Source organism: Camelus ferus, chromosome 11 (genome assembly GCF_009834535.1).
Source record: "Camelus ferus isolate YT-003-E chromosome 11, BCGSAC_Cfer_1.0, whole genome shotgun sequence".
In the NCBI taxonomy this organism is placed as follows: Eukaryota; Metazoa; Chordata; class Mammalia; order Artiodactyla; family Camelidae; genus Camelus; species Camelus ferus.
The window spans coordinates 24389394-24406537 of record NC_045706.1 but is presented as its reverse complement, the minus strand read 5'-3'; the positions used below and the strand labels follow the sequence as shown (position 1 = coordinate 24406537).

Here is a 17144-nt window from a genome sequence, read left to right as displayed (position 1 = left end):
TCCATTAAAAGCAAGGCAGAGAAATCACGCTTACTTCCTCCAGGTAGCCTGACTTGTTTGGGAACGATGGAGAAAAGATTCTCCTTCCCAACCCTCTCTGGAACTTCTCTCCAGGAACCGTCTCTAGGTTCTCCTCCTGGAGAAGTGAGCTGGTAACATAGAGGTAGGGTAGCAGGGAGGGGAGTAATCCAGGGTTTAGCTACTTCTGGAAAAGTGTCCCAGAATTGGTGGGAAAATAGTCCCTTCCCAAGGCTGGAGTAGGAACCTGGAGATGGCATCATCTTCCATTCCCATTCAGCTTCCCCCATTCCCTAGGCTAAGAATGGTAGGGTGCCATGCATGACCTGTTCTGCTTCACTGAAGACCTCAGGGTGGGGTGGGCAGGAGCCTGAGAGGTGGGTCCTGAGAGAATGGGACTGTAGCCACATGGTAGATAGTTGTAAGCATTCTGTGTACTAGGGAGCTGGGACCAGCAGAGGCCAAAACTAGCATCTTTGAAATTCAGCTTGGAACTAGGGGGCTGCTGACTCACAACTTTTCACATATTCCCTTCTTTTCAGCCTGGCCCAGAACACACCTGGGCCATCCTCGGCAGCCCCTGCACCCATCTCTATCTTCCTTGCTCTTCCCTTCTTCATCCAGGCTGTAACTCCTAATCCCATACTCTCACCTCTACTTCTACCAGTCCCCAAAATAAGGCCCTTCTTTGTGAAAAAGGGAATAGGGGGAGGCCCGGGGAGCGCAGCTTCAAACTTTTCACCTTAGGGGAAGGGACTTGAGGTCAGATTGAACTGGGCTGGACTGGCTGGGCTGGAGTCTTACCTTTGGGGACGGGGTTAGAGGTCAAGCTGTACTGGGCTAAGGGTATAAAAGGGGCTGGAGATTGTGCTGGTCGAGACTAGCAGTCCTAAGAAGGGCTGGAAATCAGGCTGGATTGGACTGGGTTAGGAAACATGGGAAAGGAGCTAGGCTGAGCTAGGAGTCTGGGGGTCAGGACCTGGGCCTCTGCAGTGGGGCAGGCCTGGCTGAGATACAAAGTTGGGCTGAAACAAATTTTTCAGCATCATTCTGGGCCTGAGGCTGGGTCCTCACCTGCACCTGGAAACAGGGCATGAAGGCTTTGAAGGGCTTCTCCCTTCCCCCACCCAGCAATTCCTCCTGAACAAGGGCCTTACTCAGAGGGGCTGCTGGGGCAAACAGGGAGGAGCTATATCCGGGGCTCCAGAGGAAGTCGCTGGCCACTATGTTTCCTGAGTTCAAAGAGTGGGTTCCCCTGTCTCTCTGACCCACTCCCTTCCCCCAAGCAGGGCAGAGTCCAGGCCTAGCAATCTACCTCTTCCCTTGACACCAACCATCCTTTTGGAAACACACACACACAGAGAATGTGAACCTGCAAATGCCAAAACCCAGTCACATGCCCACCCTGGCAGCCCCCTAACTTAACACAGTTGTACTGCCAAGCCATGTATGCAACAACATTTATGTACTTGTAGCCTCCAACTCACACCCTGTAGTCATGCCTTCTCTGCCTTGTTCAGCACCGCAACCCTAGCACCTGGAGTTAGAGCTGGCACCTAGAGAGGGCTCAATGAACATTAGCTGAATGAATGACTCCACCAAGACATACATCATAAACAAATGCACATACAAGCCCACATGAATATCCATACATGTACACGCTCTCTTACATATACACACCCAAGCCTTCTCTCAGGTCAGCGGTCAACTACACATACTGGCTCACATTTAGGCAAAAAGGCCAGATATACACATAGTGCCAGGCACAAGTGCACTGCAGATAGGTGTTACCTAGGACTTCCAGGGTAAGTTGATGCTAGGAGCTGGTTGGTAAATGTCCTTCAGTCAGATCAGGCCTACAGAGGAGTGGTGTGTATGTGCGTGTGTGTGCGTACAAATGCAGGCCTTGGAATTCTGAAGTGCTGGGGCAATGAGGAACTGGGAAGGCAGCAGGGCAGGGCCAAGGTAACTGCATACGTTAAAGAGGGGGCAGGATGGGCCATGCAGGCCTTTCCTCTGGCCAGCTTGGGAGGTGCGGGCAGAAGTGAAGGCCCATGAAGCCTTCATATCCCCCATTTAGTGGGGCAACAGTCTGAGGCCTGATTCCCCTGACTGGGATGAAAATGAGGGAGACTGGGTAGGGCACTTCGCAAGTGCTAATACCCCATCCCCAACCCACTGCATGGTCTCCCTACCTTACTAATCTTCAATAGTGGGGAAGGAGAGCAATTGAGAAGAACTACCTGGGAAGAAGTCTGAAAGGTGCCTTATTCCTCCTTCCATCTCCCTATGGAGCTTCAGGTTATCTCCTAGCAACAGGGCTTCAGCATCTCCTCCCTCTATGACCCCCACCAGAGTCAGCAAGGAAGACAACCCCACTACTCTCTTAGTTCTCCACCCAGGGACCTAACACCAGGGGAGACCATTTCAGGTCTCTGCAGGGCTGGTAGGCTAGAGGCCATGTAAGAGTAAGAATCTCATGAACAGAAACAAGATCAAGTCTCCCAACCATTCTAACCACCCAAAGCTCCTCCAATCCAAGCCTCCTCCTAGGCAAGGACCCCATCCCCTACCCCTCTCCCAACAGCCTAATCCAGGGCTGTCTATCCCAGGAATCCTGCCTCTGGGGGTCCATCCATCTGGCAGCCCCATGACAGGGCCTAAGAACAAGTCCTGGGGGGACTGGAAAGTCAACTTTTGAGGGATACAGGGCAGCCTGGGACACATGAAAAGCAACACAAGAGTGAGGGGGAATTCACAAGCCCAATTTGTACCTCCTCCTCAATGACTGACTGGTCTTAGGATCTGCGGGAATGAGGGGAAAAAGACTGCCTTAGACTGAGTCATTACAGGCATCAATGACCAACCAAGATACTCTCAAACCGAAAAGTCTCTTTATTGATCGGTACCATACATGACTCAAATGGCCCAAAAAAAAAAAAAAAAAAAAAAAAAAAGGCATTACAGTTGGGGTGGGACACCCATCTTCCCCACCCCTTCCCTCAGCTCCTGACACAATACCCTTCCAAGTGGCAGCTGGAGTGGAGGAAACAGGGTGTGGGGGACCCCAGAATCCAGAAGGAAGAGTAGGCAGAGAGGTGGTGCTAACATTTCTGGAACTGGCCACAGGAAAAGGCAGTGAAGCCACAGAGCTGGGCCCAGACTCATGGGACCCTGCTCCTGGCCACACCCTGGGCCTGGAGCCTCAATGGGTCCAACTGTGAAATAGAGCTGAGGATCCTGGCTGCCTCCCCCACCCTTCTGTGAAGAAGGGGAGGGAGAGGATTTGGGGAGATGAAAAGCCTTTATACTTCAGCTGGAGGACAAAGGCCTATTGCTCCCTGGTGGGCTTAGAGTTGGGACATCCTCAGTGGCTCCTAATCCTCTATGAAGGTCCAGGGAGGACTACATATGCAGTTTGAGAGGTTGGGGGAAGAGAGTGCTGGAGGGTAGATGAACCCCTCCCCCCATCCCATGCCTGCCCAATGGAGACAAAACAAAAAAACACAGCGACAAACAAGGCTGCTCCCTTCCCTCCACACTCCCTAAGGGAGGGAACCTCCCCCTCCCCCCATCCAAGACAGCTGCTCTAGTGGAGGACTTGTAAAGAATATACACATCATGGAGGGAGGGGGTTGGGGGCTGGGATAGAGGGAGTCACAAGCACTAGGAGGGCAGGCCAGAATCCTAGAGGATGGGGAGACAGAGACAACAGCAGGGGGCTGTCACAAAGGTGAGGTCAACAATGGCTCCCCTACCCCATGGCATGCCTTCCCCAACTCCATTCACCCCAGAGGGAAAGGGAAGAGAGATGGCAAAGTGTCTCCTTGGTCTGAAGCTCTCAAACTGTATAAAATGGTAATGCATACCCCCCTACCCCTACCTGGGTCCTAAGCCCCCATCTGCCAGGCGTAGGGAGGTAGCTGGACTTTTAATAATAAGGGGAAGAGGGGGGACATGATTTTTTTTTAAACTTACATTTTTAATAATATTATTTTTAAAAAAACTTGGAGCTGGGATAGGTGGCAGAAGGGAGGAGGAGCCCAGAGCTTAACTCCTCTACTAATAGCCACCTAATGGGAGGGTTTGGGGGAGGGGCATTCAATCAAGCCCCATAACTTTAAGTCCCTAAGGGCTGTGGCTATAGACAACCCCAGGCTTGAAGGGGGTGGTGTCAGGAGGATGGGGTACCCAGAACCTGGGGTGAGGATGGAGGCAAATGCCCTGAAGGTGGTCAGGACATTTCTCAGAGGCCCCAGGTCCATGTAGGCATCCACATGAATACCCTCTTCCCCCAAAAAGCTCTGCAAAGGCCAGCCCCAGCCCAGGGCTACTAGGGTGCAAGTCTTGGCACCTGCCCCCAGCAAGTCCAGTTCCTCCCTGAAGTGGGTGGATGGAGGCTGCCCATTTTAGATGCTCAGTCTCTTCATTCTGTCTTCTGCTCCCCGGGGCTGCGAGGGGTGGGGCAGGCAGGCATAGCACTGGGTGGCCGTGGTGAGGCCTTTACTGGGAGGCCTGTGACGTGGGGTTCTCCGATTTGCTCTCTTGGCTGGATGGAGGCTTGCTGTTCCAGGGGCTGTTGGCGCCCAGGGCGGGGGAGTTGTTAAAGCTGTCCTCGTCGTCAATGCCGTTGGCCGCGTCAAACTGGGTGTTCTCCAGCCGGGTGATGAGCCTCTCGTCCTCGTCCCCGAACTCCCCGCCCATCAGGGTGGGCTCCCCCACCACCATCACATCCTGAGAGTGGCGGAGGTCCCCAAACATAATCGGGGCAGGGGCTCGCCCGGCCCAGGGCAGCAGATACCCCCAAGCCCCAATACCAGCCCCCAGGAAACTCAACACCCCCACCCACTGCTCATACCCCAATTTAAAACCACAAATCCTCTGATACCCTCAGCCCCTGGAATTCTTCCCACTGAAGGAATGCAAAGCATCACAGCCTTTAACCCATTTCCACTGGATTCTGGGAGAAGTCAATCTACTTCTCTAGCTCCCTAGTCCATCTCCCCTAAGTTTTAGGAGGCTCCTAAACTTCTGTCCACATGTAAGAGAAAGGGAGCAGATCAAAAACACAGCGGGAAAACTGCGTGCACGTGCGTATGTATTCTAGATTTGCACACATTCAAGTCTGTATGTCCCTCGGTCAGCGTGAGTGTATGTCTGATGGTCTGTGTGCCCCTAAGCTGTCTGTCCTAAATGCCCATATGTTCCCATGGCTGTGTCTGTCCCTTTATGTTCTATGTTGCTATGTCTGAGTCTGTGTGATCACAATCATGCATGTGACAAGGACTCTCATCAGTGACAGGAATCAGCCCATGCTGGCAGAGTACACTGGGAAAAACCGTCTTTGCTTCTACGCCTGCTAGTGAGCTCAGGGTGGAACAGGGTCAGGGGTCAGCAGTGGGGCAGCCCAGAAGAGAGAAGAAAGCCGAGATGCTTACAGGTACCTGGCTGGAGAGGGCGAAGGTACTGGCTGGACTTTTCTTCTTGCTGTTGCTGTTGTTGGTGTTGCCGCCCCCCGAGCTCATGGTGCTGCCCCCTGACATCTTCCGTTTCCGCCGTTTGCTGGGCTGCTGCCGTGCAGGCTCCGCTGTGTCAGGGAAAGGAGACTCAGGTGGGGTAGGGCCTTGGGCCCCTTGTTCCCCATTCTGGCTCCTAAGGAGCCTGAGCCTACCCTGATCCCAATCTTGCAGACCCACGAGTGAGGACAGGGCCTCGTGAGGACACAGATACAGCTTTGGGGAACAGCATCAGATTCTGGTAAGAACAGGTGCAGGTGCAAGGCACTCACCAGGGGGTGCCACCATGCGCTGCCACTTCTGGAAAAGGCAGGTCTTAAGGCAGTCACGGGGGCTGAGGCTGTAGGTCTTGTGGCGGGACATGAGCTCCTGCATGGGCTCGAGTATCACACAGAGCTGGGGGGAGACCAGTTAGTGGCTTGTCAGGGGACAGACATGGAGCAGAGACCAAATGGTATGGGGCAGAAATTGGGTGATCAGAGACTCACTCGGAGGTAGTTGAGAGTGGAATTGGACAGCCCACACCGGGTGATGTTTTTGGAGAGCTGGTCCAACATCTGGGGGTCCTGGGCCTAGAGGAGGAGAAAGATTAAGAATACTACCATTTGGGCTGCATCTGCTCACCTGTCCTATCATCTGAGCCTTGAGACACTCCTGAGAGAGAAGAGGGGCTACTATTAAATCCATTTTTCAGATGGAGAAATGCTAATCTTTGTCTAAGATCACTGTCAGGAGACGGCAGACCTTGTTTCACCCTTCCCACTGCCTGCTCTTACCCTTGAGTCTTGGGTCCTGCCCACAACTCACATGCATGGCAAGGATGCTGCGGGGGATGAGCTCTCGGTGCTGCCGGATGCTGAAGTGCCACGTCTTTATCCGCATCATGTCGTCAAACATGAACTCCAGGTACAACCGGCCCTCCACACACACCTGGAGACAAAGTTGTCACAAGTCTGCCCCCTCTCCACATACCTGAAAGTACACCTGTTCTCCTGTTTGCTCATGACTCTCCTGCTGCAAGCGCTCCTGCCACCTGAACATAAATCTGCATGAATACCCGCCGCACCTCTGGCCCTTACACACACACAGTAGAAATGCTTAACAGATCCTCGTCCTCTCCCCATGTAACTAGTGATACACTTGCCTGCTATAATCTCTGTGAGATTATAATCTCTGTGAGATTCTTGTTCACTGGTGTCCCCCTGTGGCACAGAAAACTGTCCCATACAAACTCTACATGTCTGAATGTTGCAGCATGCCTGCCCTCCCTGCTCATCTTGCCTCTTCCCATTATCCTCCCTGGGGAACAGCCAAGTACATTTTGGGGATACAGGAGGGAAATCAAACCCAGGTACTTCAGTGTTCCACATCCAGCTGGGTGCTGACCTGGGTGAACATGGGTTTGCCGTGCTGGGTGACCATGCTGCCCTGGTCACAGTCGAGGGACACGAAGTTGCTGTGGAATGCCTCCTTGGGGTGCTTAAGCACATAGTACAGCTCCGTAGCACCCCCCTCAAAGATGCTGCGGAAGTAGCGTGGGATCAGGGTCCGGCCAATGGCTATAGAGATGGGACAAACTCTTCAGAACAGAAGGACCTCCAAAGTGGTCAGGCAGATATCACCCTTGCCAAGGCAGATCCCCTGGGACAGATGCCCACCCCCAGATCTTAGAAGGACACAGGAAGTATACACTCTTACAGCAGAACAAGCACGACCCCCAGAGGCCACTCACTATATCTCTTTGGTCCATCCTCCAGGCAGAAAGTGATGGTTAACATGGCATCATCCTCAAAGAACTCAGTTGTGAAAGCATCCCACCAGAGATTGTCACACTCCTAAGGAGCAAAGGGAGGGGTGTTTGTGTGTGTGCATGTGTGTGCGTGTGTCAGAAGACATGCCACAGGGGTGCCCAGATGGCCCTCTCCCTCCCAGCTCCTTTCCCCTTAGCTATACCTCCGTCCAGTTTTGAAGCCGTTTGTTAAGCTCAAATATTCTGTAGTCAGTTTGGTTGCCATATGGTGTGTGCCTCCTGGGGGAAGTGAAGAAGGCAAATCAGAAGGAGCTGAACCTCCCCCACTACCCCTGCCTTCACCCCTGTAATGGAAAGCACCTACCTCCCCACTGGACCCCACTTACCCAATCCCAGGCTCCAGGTATGTAGGCGGGTACATGGGAGTTGGGCTGTGTAAGGGAAGAAGCTATGAGAATGCGGGTGGAAGATAAGAATTACTGGGGGGGGGGGTGTCACTCCTTCCCCTTTCAAGGCAGGTTGCCATCTGGGGAAAGGACAGGAAGTGGACAAGAGACTCACCCCACATCCCGATCTAGCATGGTGCCGGGATGGAAGGGGGGGAAGGCGTTGCCGTTTGGGGGCTCCTTCGGTGAGTACAGCTTGAATGACTTTGAGGAACAACCTAGAAGAGAAAGAAAGAAGGGCTCCCCTGAGTCGCTCTTGGGAGTGCTCCTGGAAGTCTGCTAGATATATGCACAGGGACTGGTCTGCTGGAGCCCCTGAGTGGACTAGGGGAGGAAGACTACCCTAGGGAGCTCCTATCTCTCTTCTCAATCTGGCTCCAATCTTGTTTTAAGAAACTAGAAGTTCTCAGCCTTAATACCCAAGACCCTATTTCTTCATGTGGCTGAACCCTGGATGACAGAATTGAAACTGGGAAAAAATATCAATACCATAAGATAAATAAATATCTAAACTTTATAATCTAATTTTGATAAACCTTTTCATCTATATTATTTTGTTCAATCATTACAACAATCTTGTGAGGTAGTAGTGTCAACTGTAACATTTCCATTTTACAAAAGAAGCAACAGAAAGCTCAAAGGGACTTGCCAAGATCCAGAGCTACTAACTGGCAGAGATAGGAATTGAACCTAGATCTTCTGATTCCTATATCCTATAGTATTTCTACCCCTCTATTGCCGTCTGGAGACCAAGTTGAGGGAGGGTGAAGGGGGATTTTGCCAACTCCCTGCTCCTCCTCCACCCCCAGGGTCTTAGGAGGGCAGGGGACAGAAAGATAAGGGGGGGGGGGGTGCCTGCTGGGTGCCGCCCACCAGATAACCAGTTGGACCTTCTGCCTCTCCCACCAACGGCTTCTCCCTTATCAGACCAGCCCCCTCCCTCACCCACACTCACCATGAGTCTAGTATTGTCTCCAAACTAGAAACCCAAAGCCTCAACCCCCTTTCTCTTCTCTTCTTTTTTTTTTTTTTAGTTTTTTTTTCTTTTTTAAATGGAGGTACTGGGGATTAAACACAGGACCTCACACTCTACCAGAGCTATACCCACCCCACCCACCCTTTTCTCTTCTGAGACTTGCAGTGAGGGAAGGAGGTAGATGGGCCTCCAATGGATCCCATTCTACCAACAAATGGAAAATAGGAAGCCTGGGAAGAAGTCTAGGTTTCAGGGCGCTAGTCTAGGAGGCAAGTGGTAACTAGACAGTCTCTGCTTGTGTGTATCTATGCATATGCACATGTGTCCCCTCTCCACCTCACCCAGCAGCACACAGTTCCTGGGGTATTTCCTCACAGGAAGAAGTGTTACATTCACAGTTGGGTAAGAGCCAGGTACACCCCTTGCCCCCACCTGCAATGCCATTTTCTTCCTCCCCACCAGATAGGAGGGGAAACTGAAGCATAGACCCAGTCACAGCTGCTTCCTCATGTCCCCCAGATTTGATTAATTTGGAAGGGTAGTTGTATTGGCTATATCTGACCCCCCTCCCAAAATTAGATATAAAATCTATTTTGTTCCTAGGGGAAAAGAGACAAAGGAAGACCCTGTGCCAACATGTGTCATTTAACTCTCTCCCCTGGGTCCTTTCCTCACAATATGGGCAAAAAGAGGGTCCCAGAGAGGCCTACACAACAGGGTCCCCGAAGGTGCCAAGAGTCAGAGCCTGTGTATACTTGCACACGCGTGTGTCTCATCCTGCCTAGCAGGCTTCCACCCTCAGCTCGCCCCAACATGCCTACCAAGGGCTGGAACCCAGCAGCCCCAGGCAGGATCAGGGTGCCTGCAACAGGCCCTCACCCCACACGAGCTCTCACAGGCCATATCCACATGCTCCTAGCACGACATACACAGCCTTTACATGCCAGTCAGGACTGAATGAGGAGCTTGCATCCTCAGGAAAGAGACAGTCGCACCCAACCCCAAGTCTCCCAACTCCACAGACAGGTGGACTAAGGCTATGTAAGAAGCCAAAGCTCACACTGCCCACCAGAAGCCAGCCCTGGGCAATGAACTCAATAGTCTAGATTATCAGACCTGGCCCTCATCCCCTAACTACGCCCTCCTTTCTCCAAAAGCATCACTGCCCCTGCCCCTCACTGTCAGTGCAACTTGAAGAAATGTATCAGCTTAACACCCTAAGGCGAAGGGAGGCAGGATACCTGGGTTCCTCTCTAACTCTGAAAAAAGTTTCTGAGCTTCAGTTTCTCTCACTAGAGAAATGACAGGCATTGCCTACAGCTGGGTAACAGTTCTAAAGCGCTAAAGCCCAAAGCTCTAGGGCCTCTATTTACACTTCCAGTGAATGGACACAAACTCAGCATCTCTCCAGAGTCACAGCAACTCCCAGTAGCTCCAGCACCAGGGCTTGGGAGTGAGAAGAGAAGGGGAGGGAACATCACCCAGACCATCTGTCCCTGTTGCTGCCTGTCCCCAGCAGCAAGGGTAGATGGAGTAACATGGGGGTGGGGGTGAGGGGATGTGTCATCCAGTCTTGGAGTCAGACAAGAGTCCCGGCTCAGCTCCCAGCTCTCCCAGGCTCCCACCTCGAGCAATCTGGGAGCCCTTAGGAAGGGGGAGGAAAGAGGAAGAGCCCAGAACTGGTAAAGTTTTCTCAGAATGGAAGCTGCATCCTGTGGTCTGGGGGGGCACCTCCAGCTGGGCATTTCCATGGTAACCAGCCTGACCTGAAGACAGGCCCCCTCCCTTTGGGGGCTGACCATAGGTCAGCAGGCCAGAGGGCCTTTCTGAGCTGGGGAGCCTCTCTCCCAGCCAGCATACCAGGCCAGGGCCAGACCGAGGACCTTCCACCCACCCCCAACGGGCTTGCAGGGTGCCCAGACTTACCTGGGAGAACTGAGGGGGTCGGGAGAGGTGCGGGGAGCTGCTGGAAGCCCACAGGGGACCTGGCAGGAGTGAGGACTGAGGGGGGGCCAACTTCAGCCGCTCATGTCCCGAGTGGGACAGGCAGGCCTGGCTGGGAGCTCCACTCCGTGGGACGCACAAAGACTCGCACGCACGGCTTCGGCCCGCCCGGCGGCGGCCACAGCCCCGAGGGAAAGTTACAATGGCCACTGGGCCGGGGGCCGGGGGCCAGGGGGCCGGCCTGGGGGGCGGGGGGCCGCGGGGAGTCCGGAGCCTTCTTTGTTTGCAAGGTTTCCCTCAACAATGGCTGCTCCGCTCTTTCCTCTCCTCCTCCTCCTCCTCCTCGGCTCTCCCCGCAGCCGCCTCTGTCTCTGCCTCTGCCTCCAAGCAGCCCGCCCGCCCTCCCCAGGCCAGCAGGCCCCTCCGCCGGGGCACCAGCAGAGGCAGGGCCCGGCACTCACACTCACTCACACTCGCACACGCACAGACACACGCAGCGCCCGCCGGCTCCCTTCCTTTTCTCCCTTTCTCTCCCTCCCTCCCTCCCCGCTCGCTCTCTCCGAGCCTCTCTCAGAATGAGGCCCCAGGGCGGGCGGAGGGTGGAGCTGCCCCCACCGGCCCCGCCCCCTCCCTGCGAGGAAAGAGGAAGAGGGAGAGAGGGAGGGAGCCAGAGAGGGAGGCAGGCAGGCAGGGAGGACTGCTGAGAAAAACAAAAGAGAGACAGAGACTGTGAGAGACAGAGGATGGAGAGATGGAGTCAGGACGGATTGGGTCTGGAGAGACTTGGATGGAGGGGAAGCCTCTGGGAGCCAGGAACTGGAATGCCGTCCCCAAACCCCAAGTGTGGTGCTCAGGGGTGAGCAGGAGAGCCAAAGCCAGGGGCAGGGATGGAGGAGGGCCCTCTCCTCTCTGGAGAGGCTCAGTATCTTCTAACTGCCTCCTAAACATCCCCTAAATCTTTCTTCCTCTCCCTAGCGATCTCTCCAGCTGAAGGCTGGGCTAGGCTGCCACCCTGGGCTTCAGACCCTGATGAAATCCCACAGCAGCTGGGGGGAGGCTCCAGGGGGTTATTTTTGACAGAGACACACTCAAACTTCAGCCTGTAAACAATGACTGGAGGGAGGGGGACACTCCAGGCTCCCTGCCCTCAAACCAACTAAGTTCCAAGCACTGACTTAGATCTGCCTTAACAGGAATCCCACCTCCACCCCAACCTCCCAGCCCCCACCACTGGAGAAACAAGGATACTAGGGAAAGAGGTGCTGTCAGAGCTAGAGAAGGCAAACTTGCCTATCCAAAGGTCCCCAGAAGGGGCCTAGTCTGCTGCTGAATCCCCCCGCCACACCCCAGGAGAAAAAAAAAAGGTGTATGATTACCAAGGTAGGCCTGTTCTCCAATGCAAGGGGGAAACCTCAAGAGGGAATGTTTCTAAAACTTGGGTAGTGGTCCAGGCCCTATTACCTGGACGGGAACACACACACTCACATGGGGGGGGGGGTAATGAGGACCTCCTACTTCTTTGCAATTTGAGTCTCTGCTGTCTATTCCCTGCCCACCCCTGCCCCCCAATCATATTCACACACAGCCCCACAATAGGATTTTTCATGACATACATACCAGTTGCCTGTGCAATAACAATAACAACCTGTCTCTGTGAATATCCTCCACACATAAATAACACATCTCACTTTCATGTAAATCAGTACCTAATACACACTTCAACCTGTGATATACCTCAAACCTGAAATAAACCTAAACCTAGGACACACACACATACAGTCATGTCAAACCCTGATTTCCGTACACACTACGACACACATGTCTCCTGGCCCCAATACACACACCAGAATTGCATTATACCCCTTGAACCTGTGATAGACTACTACACACACACCCTGACCATTTGTTACCTAGGGACTAGCCCTATAAACCACCCTCTTTGAAATCTGCACACCATTCTCTGTCATGGCCTAGCTATATGATACACCCCAGCTTTCACAAACATATGGAAATCTATACTATTTAGCTAGAATGCCTACCACAATACACCAGGACTCGCCCAACTTCCAAATTTACAGCCCAACTCTGGGATAACTACATTCCTCCCCCATTGACAGGACAATTCCTGTCATTTGTTTCGTGCCTTTAAACTTTCCAAAGTGCATTCACAGGCAGTACCTCAAGAGATCCTAACAGCATCCAGGGCCAAATATTAAGTGAACAGGTCACAGTAAGACAGGAGGGCCTGAGGCTGGAACCCTGAACTTCTAACCCCGACTCACACAAGCCCAGTCCTGGGGCACTACAGCCATTTCTACTCCCTGCCCCCTCCAAGGAATGGCCACTCCAGGCCCCAAATGACTTGTCTTTTTGGGGAGGGGAAATAGGTGTGTACTCTGGCTTCTGCTCCTGGTTCAGAGCTCAGAACCCCCACCCAGTCTGTCTCCTCAGATTTCAGGGAGAAGGGCCCTAAATGCCAATATGTATCAAGACTCTGGCTTATCATTCAAAAAGGGCCCTCTCCTAGTTTCCCTTCTCTAGCAATTCTGCTCCTCTCTCAGTTCTGACTTCAAGTTTCCTACTTGCACAGGGGCAGAAGAGGCCCAACTAAAGAAAGCAAGCCTGAGTTAGAAGGCTCTAAAATTGGTGGCGGGTGGGGTAGAGAGAAAGCCAGGAGCAGCAAAGAATGACAAAGGTGTTGAGGGAGGGAAGGAGAGCGCTACTCCTGGAGATGGGAATTCTGAAGGGCAGAAGCCCGCTGCAGCCCACAGGACAAGGTACCAGCACTGCCCCCTGCCTGGGCCCCTGGGGCTCCCTGACCCAGGCCTCCAGTGTGCCTGCCCCCCTTCCTTTGTCTGTGCCCGGCCTCCCGTTGGCCTGGCGCTCTGCCATCCTCCTCTCCTGGCTCCCAGCCGCCACCACTGCTGCCTCCTCCCCTCCCCCTACTTCTCCCTGCCTTAACCCTTCTCAGCCACATGCTGCCCCAAACAGGCCCTGGTCCCCTCAGCAACCTGCCCTACCCAGGGTGATGCCCGTTAGCAGAGGTTCTCTCTGCTTCTGACCAAAGCCCCAGAAGATATTCTGCACCCCAGGAGCACTATGGGAGCTAGATGTGTTTGCGTGTATCTTGTAGTGTTTCCTTCCGCGTGTGCATGTGTGTGGGTCTGTGTGTGCTCAGGCTTTCCCTCAGTCACATGTGTGGGGCATGTGCTGTCTCTGCCGGGCTGGGGGAGGAGGAGCCGGGAGACAGCAGAGCACAAAGGAGAGACTCAGACAGGCAGGCAGGCAGCAGGCAGGCTGCCTGCCAGGGCGCCTGGGCCCCCACCTCTGGGCTGTTCAGGTCGGGGGTGGGGTGGGGGGTCTTTGGGCCTGGACCATACACACTGCCACGATGTCCCTGTGTTCAACCATGTGCTCCCACACACCCTTGCAAGCCTGCAGCCCTCCCTTACCCCAACTCCTACCATTCCCCACCCTCAGGCCACTCTCATGCCCCTCCCCAAGTCCTTCTCCTTGAAAACTAACCTCCGTCCATTCTCCATGGCATCAATCCATAAGACTTCTTCATATTCAGGAAAAAGACTCCCCACTCTTAGCCATCTTTTGCCCCCTCTTCCCCAACCAGACCACCAGACACACAAAAGGAACATGCCTTTTGAGGCACTGACTGAAGTTGTACCCCCTCACACACACACACACACACACACACACACAGGTCCTCTTCATGTCCCCATGCTGCTTCCAGAGAGACTGAGGGGGAAACTTTGTCTACTGGACCCAGGCACCAGGCAACCTACCCCAAATTCAAGGCCAACCTCCCATCTACCTCCAGCCTAACAACCCTTCCACAACCACCTCCTCCCCACTATTTGTAGGAGGAACAAATGATAATCAAATTTTAAGACTCAGTCCTTTAGCTACGCTCATGTACGGTAATGAAGGATCAAGACCATGGGATGGACCCAGAGAATGGATGGACCTGAACAGGGTACCCAGCATGGGGCAATTATTAAGAAGAAAATACACATACAAACATGCATACCAAGCTAGTAGGAGGAGGAATGATGGGGCCAGGCAGGATTCCAGCTTGGCAGGCTCTTCCCTCTCCCCCTCTCCCCCACCCTCTGCAGCAGGAGCCAGGGGTTCCCACACCCGGATATTCCAGGATCCTTAGGCTCTACTAGCCCTCCCTCTGGGCCCCATGCCCCTTAAACGTCAGCCTCAGCAGGCATGTTAAGTGTGTGCCCAGCCCAGCCCAGCACTGCCTGAGTCACATGATTTTTAAGGAAGCTTCTGCACTGGCAGCTTCCCTTGGGGACTGTGTGTTTGGGGGAGGGTCCAGTTGTGAGGTATGGACCTCCCGGAGATGAGGGCATGTGGAGGGGCAAAGGATTCAAATAGGCTAGATTCAGGAATACTTAACTTTTAAAAGAAAGCTAACTCCTATCTGGGACAAGAGTGGGTCCTGCAGATTATTCAAGAAGCCAGAGTCAATAGACGATGTTCTGAGGCCCTCTGAAGACTACCACCTCTCCAGTCACATGCCCTTCTCTTTTCTCCTGGCAATAGGTACAGCCTTCCTCCTCCCTAGGAAAGAACTCAGACCTAGGCTATCACTGGCAAGAGCTGATGTGTTTTTGGGGAGGCATGAATCTGAGCCTAAGTTCTCTTTCAAGTTCTCACTTTGGGGTCAAGCATCGCTCCCCTTAACTCGACTCTCACAAGTCACTCTATTTCCTAGCTTGCCTTGGGCTCCACATTCCCCCTCCCACTAGGGCATAGATGCCAGACCCGAGAGCACAATTATCTGACACCCCCCCCCCTCCGCCACCGCAGCCCCAGGAGTACCTCCTGTCCCTCAGGAGGGCCAGCCTTCCCTAGCAACAGGCAGGATAATTTGGAGGGGGCAAGATGGCCCGCAATCAATCCCTGCCCCCAAACACGGATTCTCAGAAACAGCCTGAAGGGAGGTGTCACAGAATATGTAAGAAGGAAGACAGCAGAAAAGGGGGGGGCAACCAAAACCAGCCAATCACAACTCTATGATGACCTGAGGGGGGGTCAAAAGTCCAGACTCACTTCTGATTGGCTAATACCCTGGAATTCTGGGAATTTCAGCCCCCCCAACCCCTCCCAAATTAGCCTCCCCCCCAAAAATACACACAAGCCACCCTCAATACCCCTTCCCCGTGCCTCTGGGCTGCTGCAGTTGGGGAAAACCCTCCCCGTACTGAGGCCTCACACACCCCTCACAGCCCCCGACCTCCGCCGTGCCATTGACGCCCCCCCCCAACAAGTTCTCGCCAAACAAGGGGTGAGGGATTGGCGGGGTGAGGGGTTCGGGAGGGAGGGGCTGGGCGGTTGCGCGCCCCACTCACCAGGACAGGCACAGCCCACTGACATCTTCACATCGCCCGCCGCTGGGGGCCCAGCCGAGTCACGGTGCCCGCCCCGCGCGGGGACAGGCCGGGCATGAGCCGCCGCCGCCGCCTGCGGCCCCCGCTGCCCTCGCCGCCGGCCCGGCCCGGCCTCGGCCCGGTGCGGGCGGCCCCTGGCTGCAGCAAGGGGCCTGTCAGGCGTAGAGCAGACAGGAAGGAAGCCAGGCAGGAAGGCGAGCTGCCTCTGCGTGTGTGCGCGCGGGTGTGCGTCCCCGGAGTGTGTGTCCGTGTGTGCGCGTGTGCGTGTCTGTGCGCTCCCGCCGCCCTCCCCGCCGCCAACACAGCCGCCGCCGCCGCCGCCGCTCGCCCCCCTCTCTCTCGCGCTCCCTCTGGTTCTCCCTCTCCCTCCAGTAAGCGCCCACTCTCCAGCCCCAGCCAGGCTGGGCCGGGCTTTATTAATATGCTAATTGCTGCTAGTGGGAGGGGAGAGCCGTGTCAAAGTGACCCGAGCGAGCGCGCAGCGAGCGGCGACGTGCGTGCGCCGCGCGGCGGGCGGGCCGTGAGGGACCGGCAGCGTTCCGGGCTCTGCATACATATGACGCAGCTTTCAAAAAAGGAGACCAAGGCAGAGACCCCGGAGAGGGCGGGCGAGGGGGAGGGATAGGAGGCAAAGCCTCACGCTGGGTGTGAGTCCTCCAGGCGCCGCCGAGTTGGGAGCGTGGAGGAGCTGGAGCCGGAGCTGGAGCGGGAGCCGGGATTGGGGAGGCGGAGCCAGGGTGGGCTGTGAGGTGTAGCTCTTTTTTCCACCCCCGGCTGCGCTTCGGGAAGAAAACGAGACTGCCGACCACCCGCCCATGCTCTCTGTTGAAAACCTAGTCTTATTCGGGAGGCTCCCGGTTATGCGTCCCCACCCTAACCTGGGTGGGGAAAGAAGCACTATCTTAATTCTTGTAGCCACCCCTCAATTTACCTCCTCCCTAACTCACCTACTCCTCCTTTGCTTGCTAAACCAGTTGGGACTGGAGCTAAAAGGGTTATTTAGGTGAGGTCCCTGCCCTCCCTCGTCCAAGAGCCTGGGATCTGCGTTTTGCTGGGAGGGGGGGACAGCAGAATGAC

General features: G+C 54.6%; 1 protein-coding gene across 3 annotated transcripts; it reads right to left on the bottom strand.

Moving 5' to 3' along the window:
- Nucleotides 1-3989: 3989 nt before the first annotated feature.
- LDB1 (LIM domain binding 1) lies at nt 3990-16604 on the bottom strand. 3 transcript variants are annotated; one of them, XM_032491045.1, is made up of 11 exons: nt 16029-16604; nt 7846-7948; nt 7671-7715; nt 7488-7563; nt 7267-7369; nt 6921-7093; nt 6342-6464; nt 6023-6106; nt 5807-5930; nt 5463-5605; nt 3990-4752 (listed from the first exon to the last, which is right to left on the bottom strand). In XM_032491045.1, the coding sequence occupies exons 1-11, from the start codon at nt 16051-16053 to the stop codon at nt 4522-4524; spliced, it is 1230 nt and encodes a 409-aa protein (XP_032346936.1). In that variant the 5' UTR covers nt 16054-16604; the 3' UTR covers nt 3990-4521. The 3 variants fall into 3 exon arrangements, with proteins under 3 accessions (XP_032346936.1, XP_032346935.1, XP_006183014.1); XM_032491044.1 differs by having other exon boundaries at nt 3991-4752; nt 5457-5605; nt 16029-16601; XM_006182952.2 differs by lacking the exon at nt 16029-16604 and adding an exon at nt 10633-11187 and having other exon boundaries at nt 4522-4752; nt 5457-5605.
- Between the last annotated feature and the right edge of the window lie 540 nt (nt 16605-17144).

Bases quoted from the DNA above. Each gene is read 5' to 3' on its own strand.
- LDB1 (XM_032491044.1), bottom strand. From the start codon at position 16,053: ATGTCAGTGGGCTGTGCCTGTCCTG. The intron at 6,465-6,920 runs GTCAGCACCCAG...CTTTGTCTCCAG, and splicing joins GCAAACCCATGTTCACCCAG to GTGTGTGTGGAGGGCCGGTT. The intron at 4,753-5,456 runs GTAAGCATCTCG...CGCCACTCTCAG, and splicing joins CCCTCTCCAGCCAGGTACCT to GATGTGATGGTGGTGGGGGA.